The sequence below is a fragment of the Microcaecilia unicolor genome, chromosome 4 (genome assembly GCF_901765095.1).
Source record: "Microcaecilia unicolor chromosome 4, aMicUni1.1, whole genome shotgun sequence".
Classification (NCBI taxonomy): Eukaryota; Metazoa; Chordata; class Amphibia; order Gymnophiona; family Siphonopidae; genus Microcaecilia; species Microcaecilia unicolor.
In genome coordinates this window covers 53,585,676-53,605,540 of record NC_044034.1, presented here as the reverse complement: position 1 = coordinate 53,605,540, position 19,865 = coordinate 53,585,676, and the positions used below count along the sequence as shown (strand labels likewise).

Sequence of the window (19,865 nt, the reverse complement as noted above, 5' to 3'; positions counted from 1 at the left end):
AGGCAGAATGAGCGGAGCCTGGAGTTGGCGGTGGTGGAGAAGGGTACTGAGAGGAGGGATTTATCCTTGTGAACGGAGGTTACGGGCGGGAACGTAAGGGGAGATGAGGGTAGAGAGGTAGTGAGGGGCAGCAGACTGAGTGCATTTGTAGGTAAGAAGGAGAAGCTTGAATTGAATGCGGTATCTGATCGGAAGCCAGTGAAGTGACCTGAGGAGAGGGGTGATATGAGTATATCGGTTCTGGCGGAATATGAGACGTGCAGCAGAGTTCTGAACACACTGAAGGGGGGATAGATGGCTAAGTGGGAGGCCGGTGAGGAGTAAGTTGCAGTAGTCCAGGCGAGAGGTAATGAGAGCGTGGACGAGAGTTCGGGTGGTGTGTTCAGAGAGGAAAGGGCGAATTTTGCTGATGTTAAAGAGGAAGAAGCGACAGGTCTTGGCTATCTGCTGGATATGCGCAGAGAAGGAGAGAGAGGAGTCAAAGATGACTCCGAGGTTGCGGGCAGATGAGACGGGGAGGATGAGGGTGTTATCAACTGAGATAGAAAGTGGAGGAAGAGGAGAAGTGGGTTTTGGTGGAAAGACGATAAGCTCGGTCTTGGACATGTTCAGTTTCAGGTGGCGGTTGGACATCCAGGCAGCAATGTCGGATAAGCAGGCCGATACCTTTGCCGGGTCTCCGCGGTGATGTCTGGTGTGGAGAGATACAGTTGGGTGTCATCAGCATAGAGATGATACTGGAAACCATGAGATGAGATCAGGGAGCCCAGGGAAGAGGTGTAGATTGAGAAGAGAAGGGGTCCAAGGACCGATCCCTGGGGAACACCAACAGATAAGGGGATGGGGGTGGAGGAAGATCCATGAGAGGGAACTTTGAAGGTGCGGTGGGAGAGATAGGAGGAGAACCAGGAGAGGACAGAGCCCTGGAACCAAATGAGGACAGTGTGGCAAGAAGTAAGTCATGATTGACAGTGTCAAAAGCGGCAGATAGATCCAGGAGGATGAGGATGGAGTAGTGGCCTCTGGATTTGGCAAGGAACAGGTCATTACAGACTTTAGAAAGTGCTGTTTCTGTCGAGTGAAGAGGGCGAAAACCGGATTGAAGCGGATCAAGGATGGCATGAGAGGAGAGAAAATCAAGGCAGCGGCTGTGGACTGCGCGCTCAAGTGTCTTGGAGAGGAAGGGTAGGAGGGAGATGGGGCGGTAGTTGGAGGGACAGGTAGGGTCTAGTGATGGTTTTTTTGAGGAGGGGCGTGACTACAGCATGCTTGAAGGTGTCGGGGACAGTTGCAGTGGAGAGAGAGAGGTTGAGGATATGACAGATGGAGGGGGTGATAGTAGGAGAGATGGTGTTAAGTAGTTGGTAGGGATGGGATCAGAGGAACAAGTGGTGCATTTTGAGGAGGAAAGAAGGCGGGCGGTTTCCTCCTCGGAGATATCAGGAAAGGAGGAGAAGGAGGTCTGGGTTGGTTGGTTGAGGGAGAGGGTTGAAGGGTGAAGAGGAGGAGGTGGCTTGGTAGTGAACTCAAGGTTGATCTTTTGCACCTTGTCGCGGAAGTAGTCAGCCAGTGATTGAGGAGAGAGTGACGGGGGGGTGGGAGCGGAGGGCACTTTGAGGAGGGAGTTAAGGGTGGCGAAGAGACGACGAGGGTTAGAGCTGAGAGAATTAGTCAATTGGGTGTAATAGTCCTGTTTGGCAAGGAATAGTGAGGACTGGAAGGAGGATAGCATGAATTTGTAGTGAAGGAAATCTGAATGGGTGCGAGATTTCCTCCAGAGGCGTTCAGCAGATCGGGCGCAGGAGCGAAGGTAACGGATGCAAGGGGTCAGCCAGGGCTGGGGATTAGTACGCCTTGTGGGACGGGAGGTGGATGGTGCAAGGGTGTCCAGAGCAGAGGAGAGAGTGGCATTGTAAGCGGAGACAGCCTCGTCAACAGACTCGGAGGACATGATGGAGGGGAGGAGATTAGAAATACTAGATGATAAGGTGGGAGGGTTAATAATCTGGAGATTCCTGGAAGTAGTGGTTAATGTTGGGCGGGGCTGAGGGGGAGGGTGAAGAAGTGTGAAGGTGATCAGGTGATGATCAGAGACAGGAAGAGCTGAGGTGTGGAAATTGGAGGGTGAGCCGGAAGAGGAGAGGACGAGGTCAAGGCAATGGCCATCACGGTGAGTAGGGGTGGTGGAACATAGCTGGAGGTTGAAGGAGGATGTTAGAGTGAGGAACTGAGAAGAGTGAGAGTTGGACAGGTCATCAACGTGTATGTTGAAGTCTCCGAGAATGAGGGATGGAGATGAGGGTTCAATAAAAACAGAAAGCCAGGCATCGAAGTCGGTGAGGAAGGAAGGGAGGGATTTATCAGGGGGGCGGTAAATGACTGCCACTCTGAGTGGCAACGGGTAGAATAGACGGATGGAGTGGACTTCAAAGGATGAGAAGCAGTGAGACTGTGGTAGGAGGAGGGGTTGGAAGCTACAGGAGGTAGGCAGTGTCTTAAAGATGGAGGATAAAGGATTTTTGCTTATTTTTTTACATTTATATTACACATTATCCCAAGCAAAGTCTGGTTCAATGTGGCTTACATTTGAAAATACAGTGAAACAGAATAATAGAATTCAGTTATATCATGGGAACAAATAAATTAATATGTCTGAAACATTTAACAAAGTTGAGATTAGCATATATACCCAACTGGGCACTTAAAAGTTTGTCCTTTAATGATACCACATGTTCAGAAATCCATAGCCATTAGTATAGGCAGTTATTCAAAGATTATCACATACACACACCAGAACAGGCATCCATCACATTGCAAAAGTAAAAAAAAAAACTTCTACAGAATACATCCAAATTTTAATTTCCTTATTTTTATTTTCAAAAATTCCAGACAGCAGATGTACAGCAGTGAGATTAATAAAAATGCTACCAGCAGTAAAGAATGACAACTTGGATGCAGCAGCTCATAGGTTTACTTGCTTTGTTTGAGTGTACGGGGATGACAGTTGGGCAGGGAAGGGGAAACTTAGACTAGCCTAATTGGTTTCAACATTTTGACGTCACTTGGAGGCATATTTTCAAAGCACTTAGCCTCCCAAAGTTCCATAGAAACCTATGGAACTTAGCCTCCCAAAGTGCTTTGAAAATATGCCTCTATGTCTCCTGTCTATTAAACCTCTTTGCTCGGAACTGTTGAATGGGCTGTGCCTGTTCTTGTATTTCCCCAATGCTTCCATGGATTTGTAGGCAATAGGAACAACAACCAGCACTACATCAGCCTGTTTGACTGGATGAGAAAATTGGCAACCTTCGGATAAGTGAAAGTGGTAGCATGAGATTGTTGGAAGGCGATTAATTGTTTTACCATTGAAAATGAGATTTTGGGTGTATTTCTTTTCTAGTTTGATTTTTAACTTGCTTGTAAAGCACTTTGATTTTTCCCCTCAAGGAGAATGGTATATAAAATCCTTAGAAACAAATACGATAACATAGGAATGAGGAGTGGGGAAGAGATCTGTGGGATAGGAAGAGAAGTAAGGAACCCATTTCACTCCAGAGGACAGTGGTCAAGAAGGAAATCGGTTGTTAGACTGGCTGGTTTTCTGATTCTGCCAGCCTCCTTTTAAGAAAACCAGTTTGTTAGGAATTTTGGTGTGGTGCTAGATGCCATGCCCAGCTCAAAGGAATCGGAAGTTAGGTGAACCTTCAACTATGTGCTTCCCCCAAGGGTGGCTCCAGAACAAGAAGGTTGAAGAAAGCCATGAGCCAGGATGACGTCAAAAAGTTGAAGCCAATTTGGTTTATTGCTGTTTCCCATTCCCCGCGCTCAGTCATCATCTAGTACACTCAAAACAAAGCAAAGAAATGAACTGCTGCATCCTCATTGTCGTTCTTTATTGTTGGTAGCATTTTTATTTAATCTCACTTATATTTTCAAACATGCTGGCTTGTGCAGCGTACGGATGTACACAAAGGAAGTATAACGGAATAACTTTTCATATGTAGTCATTTGTTATAAATTGTACTCAGCGTCAGTGTCATTTGGAAGGGCTGGTTATAGAAAAGCTGTTTATTAGACAATACTGGCAGCAACAGAACTGTATTCAGGGCAAGATGCACTAAACTAAACGAGCCTTTAACCAGCCTTTAACGAACAAGTTTTTAACCCTGGCATGTACTAAAGCCCAATTTCCGACGACGGTAGCAGCAAACGAAAACGGAATGCAGATGAGCAAATTGTGTAGAAGCCCTATTGAAATGAGAATGCACTAAGGTTTTCCGCTTGCCCTAATGCTGGAAAACTCCGGGAAAGCTAACGAGAGGTCTGTATCTCTTGTTGGGGCTGCCCGGCTTCAAAAACAATGTGGAAAAAAAATCGGGAGGGGGGCAAAAACGCTCGTCAGGAGCATCCTTTATGGACTTTCATGCAGAAGTCCAGAGCCTTTTATATAGAGAGATATGGGACACTTTCAAATAAATTAAAAAGCTGTCAAATAACAAAATACATATTTTTGGTCCTCCACCTTTTAAGGCAATGTATATCCAACTGGAACAACTTTTGACTTTTTACAGATGGACCACGCATAGGTTCCATTATTTCTAATTATCTTTTAACTATTGCTTTCAATAGCGTTTGCTGTTGTTTTGGGTGTACTTGTGATTCTGCCTACTGCCAGCAAGCTACACCCACTGGCTTCAACCCATATAAGGGCCCTTTTACTAAGTCGCAGCAAAAAGTGGCCTGCGGCAGTGCAGGTGCATCTTTTGAGCTCGCACCGGGCCAGTTTTTGCTGCTTTCTGGAAAAAGGGTCTTTTTTAAGGGGCCAGAAAATGGACGTGCGGCAAAATAAAAAACAGCACCCATCCATTTTCGGCCTGAGATCTTACTCCCACTCATTGACTTAGCAGTAAGGTCTCACGCACTACCCAGGCAATAGGCATGCAGCGCACTTCTACTGGCATTTACCTCTGGGTAAATGTCACACAATAGAAAATATTTTCTACCAAGTTTTTGGCACACGCCAAATTCAAAATTACCGCCCGGGGCGCACAGTAGCCAGGCGGTAATGCTGAATTGGCACATGCCAGCCACACATAGACCCTTACACACCGTTGTAAAAGGGCCCCAGAATGGGCTTGATAGTCTCGTACTGTCTCCTGTTCTCAATCTAACCTCTTTGGCTTAGGCTCACTTTGTCTTCTGTTTTACATAGCCTCCTTGGCCTGAGCCTACAGAGCCGGTGCTGAGGTCTCTGGCACAGTAATTCACAAGGGAAAAATATTCAACATAAAGGAATCTTTTACATGCTCATCTTCCAATGTGGTATATATCATTCAGTGTAAAAAATGTAACGAAGGATGCTATATTGGAGGAACAGGCTAGATGCTTAAGACAAGATTCAATCTGCACAGACATCACATGAAAATAGCCGGTGCCAGTCAAGCCCCCACCCCTGTGGGCCAACACTTTACAAGACCAGAACACTGCACCAGTGATTTCACAGTAAGAATACTGAAAGGTAATTTTAAAACAATACAGGAATGTAAGACCTTTGAAGTAAGAATGAATGAATATTTTGACACCCTACAGACAGGACTTAATAAGGATCTGGGTTTTCTAGCCCATTATAAACCATAAAGTTGTAATTCTCTGTTTATTTCTCTGTTTATCACCCTCCTCTCACCTACCCACACCCATCCTGTTAGAATATCAATGAAATGCTTTGCTGTCCCCATGCATATCCCCACCCTCCCACTCTATCAGACTGTCAAAGTAATGCTTTGATGTTTCTCTTATATATACTATCTGCTACCACATTTGCTTATTTCCGATCTGACGAAGAAGGGCAACCTTCGAAAGCTAATCAAGAAATGTATTAAGTTATGTCCAATAAAAAAGGTATCATCTTATTTTCTTTTCCATGTTTTATTTTGTTTGATTTCTATTGATAACCAATAATTTACAGAAATTATGTCGTGAGTTGTTTTTATGGATTTTGGTAATTCATTCCATATTTGCGTGCTTGTATAGGAGAAACTGGATGCATATGTTAATTTATATTTTATTCCTTTGCAGCTGGGATAGTGGAGATTCAGGAACGTATGTGATAGACTAGTAGAGTTCCTGGTTGGTAGGTCTATGAGGTCTGACATATACCCCGGAGCTTCACCGTGTATGATCTTATGATCCAGGGTGCAGACCTTGAACGCAATATGTTCTCTAAGTGGAAGCCAATGTAGTTTTTCTCTTAAGGGTCTGGCGTTTTCATATTTCATTTTGCCAAATATAATAATAAATTTTTGGGGGTGGGGGGTTTGCCGGGTTCTTGAAGTCTGGATTGGCCGCTGTTGGAGACAGGATGCTGGGCTTAATGGACCCTTGGTCTTTTCCCAGTATGGCAGTGCTTATGCTTATGTGCTTACTACTTATCATTTCTACAGCGCTACTAGACGTACGCAGCGCTGTACACTTGAACATGAAGAGACAGTCCCTGCTCAACAGAGCTTACAATCTAATTAGGACAAACAAGAGATAAGGGAATATTAATGCAAGGATGATAAAATAAGGGTTCTGAACAAGTGAATAAGGGTTAGCAGTTAATACAACCCTCCCAAGAAGACCTACCTTGATTCTTGAAGGCCACCCTGGTGATGTAGTGGCCTCTGCGGCTGCAGGAAAGAATCCCACTCTTTCCTGCCCTCTGCCCCTCCTCCATCTCCGCTCTTCTGTGCCGCTGTATTTTAAAAATGGTGGAAGCCTCGAAATCCATTTTTAAAATATGGTGGCACTGCCCATGGCACAAAACAACAAAGCGGAAATGGAGCGGCAGAGGGCAGAAGAGTGGCATTCTTTCCTGCCCCCACAGCTACACCACCAGGGCGGCCATTAAGGATCAAGGTACGTCTTCTTGCGAGGGCTGTAGTGTAGCGCAGGGTAAGCATGGCAGTTTCTGGCACCCCTCAAATGTTGGCACACCCCCCCCCCCCCCCCCCGCAATGCATGCTCTTACAGCTTTCCGTCGGCCCTGTGAGCCCACTGTATACCAATGGCTGCTCTTTCTCTTGCTTGTAGATGTCTCGTGACATTTTCGTGATAGTGAACATGTACGGAGGGGGTCTGTACTTGGTAAGCCTCTACCCCATTGTCCCTTTGCCAATGGTTGTGAGCCATAAATGTGAACAAAGAGGAAGGAAATCCTGGCTTGTTGGCAGCCTGGTGAAGATATCTTGCCTGTATCTATCTTAAAAATAAAAATATTCCGTTTTGGCACGAATATCACTACTTGGTGGTTTATCTGTGTAAGCATAAACGGCCTCGGACTAATGGACTAGCACACTACCATTCAAACTATTACTGGAGCGCGCAAGCCTCTTTGATATCCCCAGCTAAGGATCATCTCAATCATCTACCGCGCCTCACCGCCACCAGACCAATAGCTTCTCTTTTCCTGGAGCAGAAGTTGCACTGCGTCTCTACACAGTACAGACAGTAGTACTAGGCTCACTCAGGATTCAGGAAGGCAGGCTGCTGTAACGGAGCATGCGTCATACTGGGCACTGTGAAACCGGAAGCAGCAGCAGTTGGTGTACTACAAGCTTTCGCCTGTAGGTTTCGCATGACGTTTTTTTTGTGTTGGTGCGCATGCTCGGAAGAGTTCTGTACTAGTCGTGCCGTTTCCTCCTCGTCTTCCCTTTTACTCTGGTTGTGGGAGCTGAATGCGGAAGCAAGAAAGGAGGGAGTTGTGGCTCGTTGGAGACGCTAGCGGGACGAACGTATTCCGCTTATATAATAATAAAAAAAGAGTCTGTTTGGGCGAGAATACTATCTACTTAGTAAGGTTGGCTACGGGCGCTCCTCCCTCTTATTCCGTCTTGGTTCCCTCTTCTGGCTCTGCTAAGCCCCTCCCCGTCCTGTTCTTGCATCCTGTAGCGATTCTTCTTTCTTGCATTTCGTTTTCATCTAGACGTTCTATATTATTTTCTTAATATTTTAAATGTATTTTTCCATATTCCAGCTTGCATGCTTTTCGACGGGACGTAGGAAAGTGGTGTAAGAATGGTATGCTTTGGAATGTGAAGTAACTGAAGCTGTATTTGGCTTGAAATTTTTTAGGCAGGGATGTGACATGAGCCCACATGCTGCACCTGTTTCATCTTTGGAGTCAATTTGTCTGGATTGGAGCCTACATGTTTTTTTCTGGTAATGCGATAATATAAACAAGTTATTCAAAGGTGCCAAGGTACCCAGTTCCAGACTTGAGGTTTTGGGTAGTCCTGGATTTTTGATCACCCCGTCATTTTGCATTATGGGACTTTCAGCACTGATTTCGATAGGCAGGATTAGGCACTACAAATCCCACACTGCTTTGAAAATCTGGACTGTCTAAAAATCTCCAGCCTGGAATTGGGCAACTTGGAATCTCAGTTATAGCAGATGTACTGTGCTGATTAAGCTGTATTCTGTTTTTTTTTTTCTGTGGTGTGAAAACCACATAAGATGTTAGCTTCAGTTAGTCTGGTCAGGTTTCAGGGTTTGTAGTATTTAGTGAAGTCTACAATTGAGACATGCTGTGAAGAAACAACAAACATCCCACTGAAAAACGTTATTTAGAAATGCAATTTTCTTTTTAATCTCAAAATAGCAACTAAATAAAAGTTTATTAGGGGGATATTTAGTTCAAGATGAGTTACATTCAGGTATTGATATATATTGTGGAGAAAGGGTTTACTGTAAGTAGTTATAACTCGTTCTTCTATAATCAAGCAACCTGATATATAAAATCCAGGAATTAAGTTTATGCGTGTATTCATGTATTATCTAGTATGTTGTTAGGGGATGGTTTCCCCAGTCAGCACGAGGACTAGATGATATTCCGTAAATAACTGATTTGAATCAAATTTACAAAAAATGTTTACAGTTAATGAGCCATTAACCTGTGGAACGTATTGCAGGGTAATGTGGTCAAGGCTAGTAGTATAGTTTAAAAGGTCTGGCCAAGTTTCTAGAAGACAAGTCCATCAAAACATTCTTAGCCAGAAAGACTTAAATGTCTGCACTTTTCTATATCTGGGAATTGCCTTTCTATTATGTTACAAACTTCAGGTTTTCATGTCATGCTGTACATGTTGTACATTCTCTTGGATGAATCTCTTCATAAAAGTGATTAAATCCCAATAAATATTAGGATCTGCTCTATTCTTTTAGATATCTAGAAGCTCATTTTCAAAGCACATAGACTTACAAAGTTACATAGGTTCCCATGTAACTCTGTGCTTTGAAAATATACCTCCAAGACTCACCTCAATGAGCTATTGGTCTGTTTCAGTGTGGCATTTTTTATGATGTTATGAACGAGGCTTACAAATTTGGCAACTGCCAGAATTGCTTCTTTTTTATATTCTCTCTTGTCCCCCCAAAAAGCATTTTTTTCTGGTATTTGATGGATGCTCCAGTCTTAAGTATACCAAATTTCTAGTAAAAACATTCAATAGTGTTTTGCAGTAGACGAGAGCAAAAACATAAAATTAATACAATTTTGAGACTTGTGTGTTTTTCACCTGAGAAAATAGCCTTGAATTTCAGTCTCCCAGAAGTCAAGTTGAATGAAGCTAAGTGTGATATTAGTAAATACTTATGTTGGAGTTATTTGAAGTTAGTTTGATTTTTCACATTGATTGGAACAATTACCGTATGTAACATTTTTGACTTATGGTATAAGCACAAGAAATTCATTATGTGGAACCTTGTGAATAAGCTGAAAGGGTTGAAATTAGGACCAAAAGTGGTGAACTGGATGGGAAACTGGTTGACCGACAGGTGGCAGAGAGTGCTGGTAAATGGAATCTGCTCTGAGGAAAGGGAACCTTTCTGAGGTTTTTTTGCAACTACATTCAAAGCTGTTTACATATATTCAGGTACTTATTTTGTACCAGGGGCAATGGAAGGTTAAGTGACTTGCCCGAGTCACAAGGAGCTGCAGTGGGAATCAAACTCAGTTCCTCAGGATCTGTTTTTATCACAGCTCCAGATGCACTAACTTTAACGACCCTTTAACGAAGAAATTTTCAACCGTAGCATGCATTAAAGGCCATTTTCCGACGACGCTAGCAGCTAACGAAAATGGAATGCAAACGAGTAACTACCATTGCAATGTGGACAATTCGGGATGCACTAACCATACCGACGATTGCACCGAATCATTTACCGCGATATATTTAACGTGAGGTCAGAGCTGTCGTTAAGGCCTGACCTGTCATACAGACACGCCGCTGCTCCCCGCCGCTTCCCCCTGCAGCATAAAAATCCAAGCTGGCATGTTAGAAAATATGAAACACATGGTTCCCCACTTCCCCCTGCATAAAATAGAAAATGAAAACAAAAATCAAAATGTAAAAACAACCAAAAAAATCGGGACAGGGTAAAAACTCTCGCCAGGAGCGTCTTTTACTGACGTCTTTGCCGCCCCCCGAGGTCGCCGCTGCTCCCCGCTTCCCCCTGCATCGGGGTCACGGGTTGGGGCGGCCCGGCCCCCCTCCTCCCTCCCTCCCTTGACGGTTCCCGCCGTCCTCTGCCCCCGTGCCCCACCCCCACTGCCCCCCCTGGGGTCGTCGCCGCTGCTCTCCCCCTCCGCCGGCCCCCCCTCCGTCTTGCCGGGCCCGTGCAGCGCCTCTCACCTATGTTGGTACTAATAAAATAGAAAATGAAAACAAAAATCAAAATGTAAAAACAACCAAAAAAATCAGGACAGGGTAAAAACTCTCGCCAGGAGCGTCTTTTACTGACGTCTTTGCCGCCCCCCCCCCCCCCCCCCGAGGTTTGCTTTGATTTGATTTGCTTACTTTATTTATTTTTTGTCTATTAGATTGTAAGCTCTTTGAGCAGGGACTGTCTTCTATGTTTGTGCAGCGCTGCGTACGTCTTGTAGCGCTATAGAAATGCTAAATAGTAGTACTCCTCCACTAAAAGAAGGTGAGCAGTTGAGTTCCTCAGAGGTCGGTGCTGGGGCCTATTCTGTTTAATATATTTGTGGGAGATATTGCTGAAGGGATGGAAGGAAAGGTGTGCCTTTTTGTGGATGACATGGAAGGAAAGGTGTGCCTTTTTGTGGATGACATGAAAATAGCCAATAGAGTGGATATTCTGGAGGGAGTAGAAACAATGAGAAGGGATCTCCAAATCTTAGAAGAATGGGCAAGGGTCTGACAGTTAAAATGTAATACCAAGAAGTGTAGAGTGATACACTTGGGGTGAAGAAACCCGAAAGAGAGATACTGAATAGCAGGGGAGAGATTAGTAAGCTCAACTCAGGAGAGAGACCTTGGGGTGTTGGTGTCTGAGGATCTGAAGGTGAAGAAACAATGAGACAAGGTGACGGCCATGGCCAGAAGGATACTAGGCTGCATAGAGGGGGCATAACCAGCAGAAGAAAGGAGGTGTTGTTGCCCCTCTACAAGTCGTTGGTGAGGCCTCACTTGGAGTATTGTGTTCAGTTTTGGAGGCCATATCTTGCTAAAGATGTAAAAAGACTGGAAGCGGTGCAAAGAAAAGCTACAAAAATGGTATAGGATTTGCGTGGAATACCGTACTAGGAGAGACTTGCTGACCTGAACATGTATACCTTGGAAAAAAGGAGAAACGGGTGACATGATACAGACATTCAAATATTTGAAAGATATTAATCCGCAAATGAACCTTTTCTGGAGACGGAAAGGCGGTAGAACTAGAGGACATGAATTGAGGTTGAAGGGGGGCAGACTGAGGCGTAATGTTAGGAAGTATCTTTTCACGGAGAGGGTAGTGGACATGTGGAATGCCCTCCCGTGGGAGGTATGGAGATGAAAACAGTAATGGAATTCAAACATGCGTGGGATAAACACAAAGAAATCCTGTTTTGAAAGAATGGATCCGCGGAATCTTAGCGGAGATTAGGTGGCGAAGCCGGTAATTCAGAAACAAAACCGGTGCAGGGCAGACTTCTATGGTCTATGCCCTGATTGTTACTGAATAGATAGGGATGGGCTGGAGTGTAAATTTTAAGGGGCTTCAACGTTAGCTTCAGAACTTAGTACAAGAAGAGTGCTGGGCACACTTCTACGGTTTGTGCCCTGAAAATGGCAAAGATAAATCAAACTCGGGCATACGTATAAAGTATCCCATACCATGTAAAATGAGTTTATCCGGGCAGACTGGATGGACCGTAGAGGTCTTTATGTGCCGTCATTTACTTTGTTAACTATGTTGTAACATGGCATGGATAGCAAGCGCTGCAACATGCGTTTGCCAGATTGTGATATTTTAGTGGTCATACTTCAGTGTCAATGGAAGCGTGATTGCAGTGGCGCAGTGATAAGCCCAAGTTAAATTATTCTGCTCCACACAATGGTGAGGGTTTCTATAAATAATTGACCTTCTATAGTGATATCAAGTGTCAGTTTATTGTGAGGAGTCTTTTGTAACACTGTTTCTTTACATTACATTAGATTACAATCAATGCATGTATGTCGCTCATACCAGGGACTAGATCAGTGTGGGTCATAGAACATCAAGAGGTAGGATAGACCCTAGAGGATACAATACAAATTTATAAAAACTACCAATAAAATATCCTAAATTAAGACAGAACAAAACAGCAGATCATCCCTACATAATTAGGCACAATTTCATGTCCAGTAAATTGGTTAGAAGGGTGATTGATTTCTTTTATTGGTCAGGTAAAGGGGGGGGGGGGGGAATGGAACTTGATATAGTGACTTTCTGTGGGTTTTGCAACTACTTCAAAGCAGTTTACATATTATATACAGGTACTTATTTGTACCTGGGGCAATGGAGTGTTAAGTAACTTGCCCAGAATCACAAGGAGCTGCAGTGAGAATCAAACCCAGTTCCCCAGGATCGAAGTCCGCTGGATTAACCACTATACTACTCCAAAACAGAAAAGCTTGATAGTTTTATCACAAAAGCTGTTGAGCAGTCCTGATGGTTATAAATGTACAAAAGTAAAGAATTAAAATAAACATGTTTTTCTTGTATTGACAATGCTTTAAATGAATTCTGTAAAATCTAACCAAATGCCTTCTATTTATATCATGCAGAGAGATATTGCTTACTAATAGTTCAAAATATCTATGTTTTAGAAACCTCTCCACAGTGACACCATATAGAGAACTTGTCTGCACAGAAAACAAAATGCCTGTGAAAAAAAAGAGAAAATCATCGGACTCAGAAGATGTGGGCCTAAAAAAATTTAAAATTACAAGGTAGTGTTGCTGTTAAAAATCATCTGATTTTTAAAGAAATAAAATCTCCCTTGAATAACTTTTTAACTCTCTCCCTTTCTCTCCAGCAAGATTCTATTTGGTTTTATTTCTTCAATATAATGATTAGCATTAGCGACTGACTTTTCTACCATATTATTTTCTTAAGAGATTTGTTGCTATTGAAAAGAATCTGAGCAACATGTTCATTTTTTTGAAAAGGATATTGTACCATCTCTCCTCCAGATGTGGCATGCCTGACACGAGCATGTCAAGGTACTGACATATTTGGAGGAAAGTTGCAAATTGTTCATCAAGCAGAACTTTACCCCCCCCCCCCCCCCCCCAATTTACTAAGCCACACAGCATTGCTGTGCGGCTTAGTAAACGGGGGGAAGGGGTTAAATTTTCACTTGGCAGCTGTCTAGAAAAGCCAGTTATTGAGAAATAACATGCTGTTTTAGATATGCGTTCTCCCCCCCAAATTATTGTCAGCTGGGTGGCATGAAGGAGTATCTAGGTGGGGGCAGGGAAGTACAGCACAGTATTATACAATTTTCTGTTACTTATAAATGCAACCTCTCTACCTCATTTAAATGTATAATCCAGGGCAAAAATTAATTGCAGAGTTTACATGAACTGATTTGATAATTTTTGCAACAAAGGAAAAAGCTGTGTATAACATTTTTATTTATTTTACAAATAATATTGAAAACAAAAAATCTATACTGGCCTATACATAGATGCTACCTATATAGCAATACAGAATATTAATTCTGTAATATTAGTATTCAGGAATAGAGCTGTACAGTTTATTGTTACACAGATGATATTCAGATTTGTTGTTCTATTTCTGATTCTTCTTTCTCTCTTTAACACCTGCCTACTCACGGTTTTAGTTGGCTGAAGGCTAATGGCCTGTTCCTTAACTTGTTGAAATGTGAGGTTATCGTCTTCTCCAATCCTTACATTCCTCTTCTCCCCCTCCCTCCAATCCTATCTCTTCCCTTCAGAGATTCAGTTAAGATATTGTGCATTGTTTTTGATACCAATCTTACATTCAAGCAGCAGATTGACTGACTCAGTTGTTCACTCCTAATTTTTTGCTATGTATCATATCCACTCTGGGCTTCTTTTACTAAACCACGCTAGCGATTCCCATGTTGAAAATGTGAGCCAGCCCATTTGCCGTGCTGGGAATCGCTAGCACAGTTCAGTAAAAGAGGCCCTTTGTTTGCTCTTTTTTTCTCTCCCTTTAATTTGCACTCTTCTCTTTGCTTTGATAACTTACCTGGACTATTGCAGCTTTCTCTATGCTGGACGTCTTTTGATTTGTACAGTCAACTGCTATTAAACTTCATCATGCACATCGCTTCGATTTATGTTACATTTCTCTGTACTGAACGCTGGCTACCCTTCTTCTCCATACTGAACGCTGGTTACCCATCTCGCATAAAATTTAAGGTCCTTCTCTGTATATACTGGTCGCTTATGAACTGGCCTATATTAACAATCTTCTCATTCCTTAAACTCTCACCCACTCTCTCTACTCGTCCAACAGCAACCTTCTGACTCTGACTGTTCTTCCCCCACTTATCTTCTTAACATAGCACTCAAACCCACATTCACTTATCTTGGTCCAGTCTCTCCCCCCCCCCCTCCCCCACACACACATCTGGACTCAGCCCTCTGTTACAGCATTCAAGTCAAAAGTTGAATTCCTCTTCTCTGAGGCCTTAAGACCACCAGCTTCATAAACTACCCATTTTCCTCTGATCCATTTTTCCCTTCTTCCTTTTTTTTCTCTTTTTATTGTGGTTATCAACTGCATAGATGGCATTACTGTTCTCTTGCGGTTTATCAGGCTTCATAAATGAATGAAATAAGTAAACATAAATGTTTGTTACATAACAATTGAACTTGAAAATGCAAAAAGTTTTCTTTATATTTAACTGAAAATGAAAATTCCAACACATCTACATAAACAGACTAATGTTAATACAAACAAGTTACATTTTTATTAGAATTTATTAAAAAATATTTTCAGTTACTTAAAAAAAAAGTGGTTATTAGAATTCAATTCAAGCTAAGTCAGCATACATGTAGCAAACCTGCCATACAACAGAAACACTAATTCCTATGATTCAGATAGCAAGAGCACTACCTGTAAATATGTTTATTAAAATTTACTGTACTGCCCAAGCTGACTGAGAACTGGGCAGTTTACAAATCAAAATACAAATAAAAGGAGGAAAAGAACTACAGTTATTCGATACAGAAGAGAAACAATCAGCCAACTGTCAGCCCAGAGATTAAGGGGGACGGTGTAATAGTAGGGGTAGGCAGAAGGGAGCACAACATATAGGCAGCTTTACAAATAGTAATGTTTGGCCTTAGAACACCAATACACCTACTGTTGATAAGAGAACAAGTGGATATGGTACAGATTTCTACACAGAAGCTACTTGCAAACACAATGCCCCATCTTGGCCACATGCAAACATAGGCAGACAATCACTAAAAACAACAGAACAAGAGATTACAAATTAGAAATGGAAATATGAAAATTAAAAAAAAAAAAAAAATATATATATATATATATACTAGTAAAAAAGGCCTTTTCTGTCAGAAATGAAACGGGCGCTAGCAAGGTTTTCCTCGGAGTGTATGTTTGAGAGAGAGTGTGTGTGAGAGATGGAGAGTGTGTCAGAGAGAGTGTATGTGAGAGACAGTGAGTGAGTGTGTGCCTCCGCCCTTTATGGTTTGAGGCCCCCCTTCCACCCCCACCTCTCTGGTCTCAGGACCCCCCTCACCCCGTCCTTCCAGCCACCCGTGTCCAGCGACCCTCCTTTCCTCTGCCCCCCCTCCAGCCACCCAGGCTGACGTCACTCACAACTGATTCCCAGGCAGGGGGAGAAGTAGGGAAACACGCGGAGCAAGTGGCAGGGAGCGGCGCATCAAACAACGACCCTCCTCTCCCCCTGGACCCCCTGCAGCCACCCATGTCCAGCGACCCTCCTCTCCCCCCCCTCCAGCCACCCATGTCCAATGACCCTGCTCTCTCACCTGCCCCTCCTTCATCCACCCAGGTTGTGTAACCAATTCTTTGGGGCAGGCAGGAAAGATCCCCGGTCCTGCCTGCCCGCTGCTGGCGCTGACGCTCCCCCGCTGCCGGATTGCTGTTTAAAATGGCCGCCGAGACTTCCAATGGCGGACTCGCGAGACTTCTGCTGAAGTCTTGGAGGCCGCTCTTGTAAGTATCGGTGGCCAGGCAGGACCGGGGATCTTTCCTGCCTGTCCCCAAGAATTGGTTACACAACCTGGGTGGATGAAGGAGGGTCAGGTGAGAGAGCAGGGTCGTTGGACATGGGTGGCTGGAGGGGGGGCAGGGGGAGAGTAGGGTCGCTGGACATGGGTGGCTGCAAGGGGAGCAGGGGGAGCGGAGGGTCGCAGGACATGGGTGGTTGGAGGGGGGGGCAGGGGAGAGGAGGGTCGTTGTTTGATGCTCCGCGTCTTTCCCTACTCCTCCCGCTTCCTGGGAATCAGCTGTGAGTGACGTCAGCCTGGCTAAGAAGCCTAGCTCAGCAACTCCGAAGGAGCCACGGACACAGGCAGACACATTAGAGCGTTGATGGTGAGAATTATTATATAGGATTTATATATATGTATATATATGTATATGTATATATATATATATATATATATATATATATACAGAAATAGATTTTTTTTCTTGTAAGGAACACAATACAAAGACATCCACAATGCACATTTCCCAAAGCTAACATATTCCAGTTAAATTCTAATAAATTCAGAATAAAACACTTTATTTTATCATTGTTGTCTGCACATTTCATTTTTCAATAACGTCTCTCTTTTCTGTTTTCCTGTCTTTCTGATAACTTTTTCCAGTGGCTGCTGTCCATTTGTCATCTCTCCTCGTTTCATTTTCTCACTACATCTGTCTCTGATATAATAATCTTATTTCATTTTAGCTGTTTCCTCTGTTTCTTTTTCTGCCTCTCAACATAAACTTTATTCTACCCCCCCCCCCCTCCCCAGTTCTCTGTCCCCAGTCCTTCTTTTTACTTTTTACCTACCTATCAACTTTCTATCTTTTTGCTCTCCTATCACCACATGTCTACCCTCTGTACTCGCTCATCTCCTTGACATCCCCACCATGATCTTTCCCACCTGGGTCCACCATTCCCAGCATCTCATCCCTCTTTCTCTCTCCCCCTTTCCCCCTTGTAGCCTGATATCTCCATGTCTCTCTCTATCTCCTGCTCCTCCTCCAGAAGTTCAGCACCTCTCCCTCTCTCTTCCAAGCTATGCCCCCCCCCCCCCCCCCACGGGCTACCTTAAAAGGTGTCTCTACTTCTAGAGGTCACCAGCAACTGCAGCGATTCACATATGCTGCTGGCCGCTGACCCAAGAGCTTTCCCTCTGCTGCGTTCCACCCACACTGAAACAGAAAGTTGTGTCGGAGGAAAGGCCCTGAGATCAGCTACGGGCAGTGTGCATAAATTGTTGCCATTGCTGGCAACCTCTAGAAGTAAAGTCAAGTTTCAAGGTACATTGGGGGGAAGGGGAATTTAGAGAGAAGGGAGATGCTGGATCACAAATGGGGGAAGTGGAAGTGAGGGAAAGGTGTGTGTGTGACTTTAATTAGAGTAAGAAACCCTTTTACAAAAACGTGGTAACTTTCGTGTTTACCGTGGCTTAATGCAGGAATATACTGTGCATTAGCTGCAAATTTTAGTAATTTAATATATTGAATAAGGCTTAATGATACTTTAACACCGAATCCGTTTAGAAATAAAAGCCAGGATGCATGTCCCAGCTACTTAATAAAATCTGCCCCTCAGCGTTTCATAGCAGATCTCACCTCTTACCTAAATCACATGCTTCAACATGGTTTCTTTCCTACGGATAAAGGCAACATCTTACTCACACCAATTCCCAAAGACCAGAAGAAAAAGCTAAATGATATAACTAATTATCGTCCAGTGGCATCCATTTCTCTAGTAGTCAAGTTAATGGAAAGTCTGGTAACTAAACAACTTACAAACTACTTGAACAATTTCTCAGTACTAGACACATCCCAATCTGGATTCTGTGCTAATCACAGCACCGAAACATTTCTAATAACACTCACGACCAAATTCAAACATATTATTGCAACTGGTAATAATGTCCTTTTGTTACAATTTGACATGGTCAACCATGATATTCTATTAAACATTCTAGAATATTTTGGAATAGGAGGAAATGTATTGAATTGGTTTCATAGTTTCCTAACAACAAGAACATACCGGGTAATATCTAAATCGATCATATCATCACCATGGAGACCTGAATGTGGTGTGCCTCAGGGATCTCCGCTTTCACCGATTCTCTTCAACCTAATGATGTTACCATTGGCCAAAGCATTATCCAACCAAGACCTAAATCCATATATTTATTCTGATGATGTAACGATATATATTTCGTTCAAAAATGACTTATCAGAAATTGCAGACAAAATAAATCGCAGCTTCCAAATTATGAACTCATGGGCAGACGCTTTCCAACTAAAGCTGAATACAGAAAAGACACAATGCCTAATACTATCATCGCAGTATAATAAAATCAATTATCCCAACATAAACATACCAAACCACACTCTCCCTATTGAGGACACCCTGAAACTCCTAGGCGTAACAATTGATCGCAGTCTTAATCTAGATTGCCATGTAAAAAATGTTGTAAAGAAAATGTTCTCTGCAATGTGGAGGCTTAGAAGAGCAGGACCTTTCTTCCCAAGAGAGACATTCCGCGAACTGGTGCAATCATTAGTTCTGAGCCATTTGGACTATTGTAATTCCTTATATGCGGGATGCAAGGTACAAACCATCAAGAAACTCCAGACAGCCCAGAACACCACAGCCAGATTGATATTCGGTAAGGCGAAATATGAAAGTGCCAGACCCCTTAGAAGAAAGGCTGCATTGGCTCCCACTGAAGGATCGTATTACATTCAAGATATGTACCTTGGTTCATAAGATCATTTATGGAGATGCCCCATCCTATATGTCAGACCTAATTGACTTACCAGAGAGAAATAACAAAAGTTCATCACGCACCTGCTTAAACCTTCACTATCCCAACTGCAGAGGACTTAAATACAAATCCATACATACATCTAGTTTCTCATACATCTGCACACAACTATGGAATGAATTACCGATAGCCATAAAAACAACGCACGACTTGACAACCTTCCGAAAATTACTAAAGACTTACTTATTCATAAAGACGTATAAAAAAGATTCCCCATAACGATCAGACTCCCAAATTATTCCAATTACAACTATTATGGAACCCTCCTATTTGTTCATCTTAATTGCATCCTCATGACTGAATATTATATCTTGTCCTGATATCATTATTTATCTATCAATCCACTTCCAATCCCACATGATTTACTTATGCACTCTTATTTGTAGCAATTGTAAAATTATTATTCCGTTAATATGATTGCTATGATATTCTTATGTACCCATCTGTATCTATACTCTGAAATCCTTATTCTATAATGTGTGTATGTTGTAACATTTTTGTAAGCCACAT

At 43.0% G+C, this 19,865-nt stretch overlaps 1 protein-coding gene across 2 annotated transcripts in view; it reads left to right on the top strand.

Annotated features, from left to right (window-relative positions):
- Positions 1 to 7,643: 7,643 nt before the first annotated feature.
- DCUN1D5 (defective in cullin neddylation 1 domain containing 5) overlaps positions 7,644 to 19,865 on the top strand; it is a 75,359-nt gene continuing 63,137 nt past the window's right edge. Inside the window, exons 1-3 of one of the 2 annotated variants that reach the window (XM_030200250.1) lie at positions 7,644 to 7,832; positions 8,113 to 8,199; positions 13,134 to 13,256. In XM_030200250.1, coding sequence (XP_030056110.1) covers positions 13,186 to 13,256 — 71 coding nt within the window. In that variant the 5' untranslated portion in view covers positions 7,644 to 7,832; positions 8,113 to 8,199; positions 13,134 to 13,185. Of the gene's footprint in view, positions 7,838 to 8,112; positions 8,200 to 13,133; positions 13,257 to 19,865 lie in introns of both variants that reach the window. The other variant, XM_030200249.1, reaches the window with a different exon arrangement.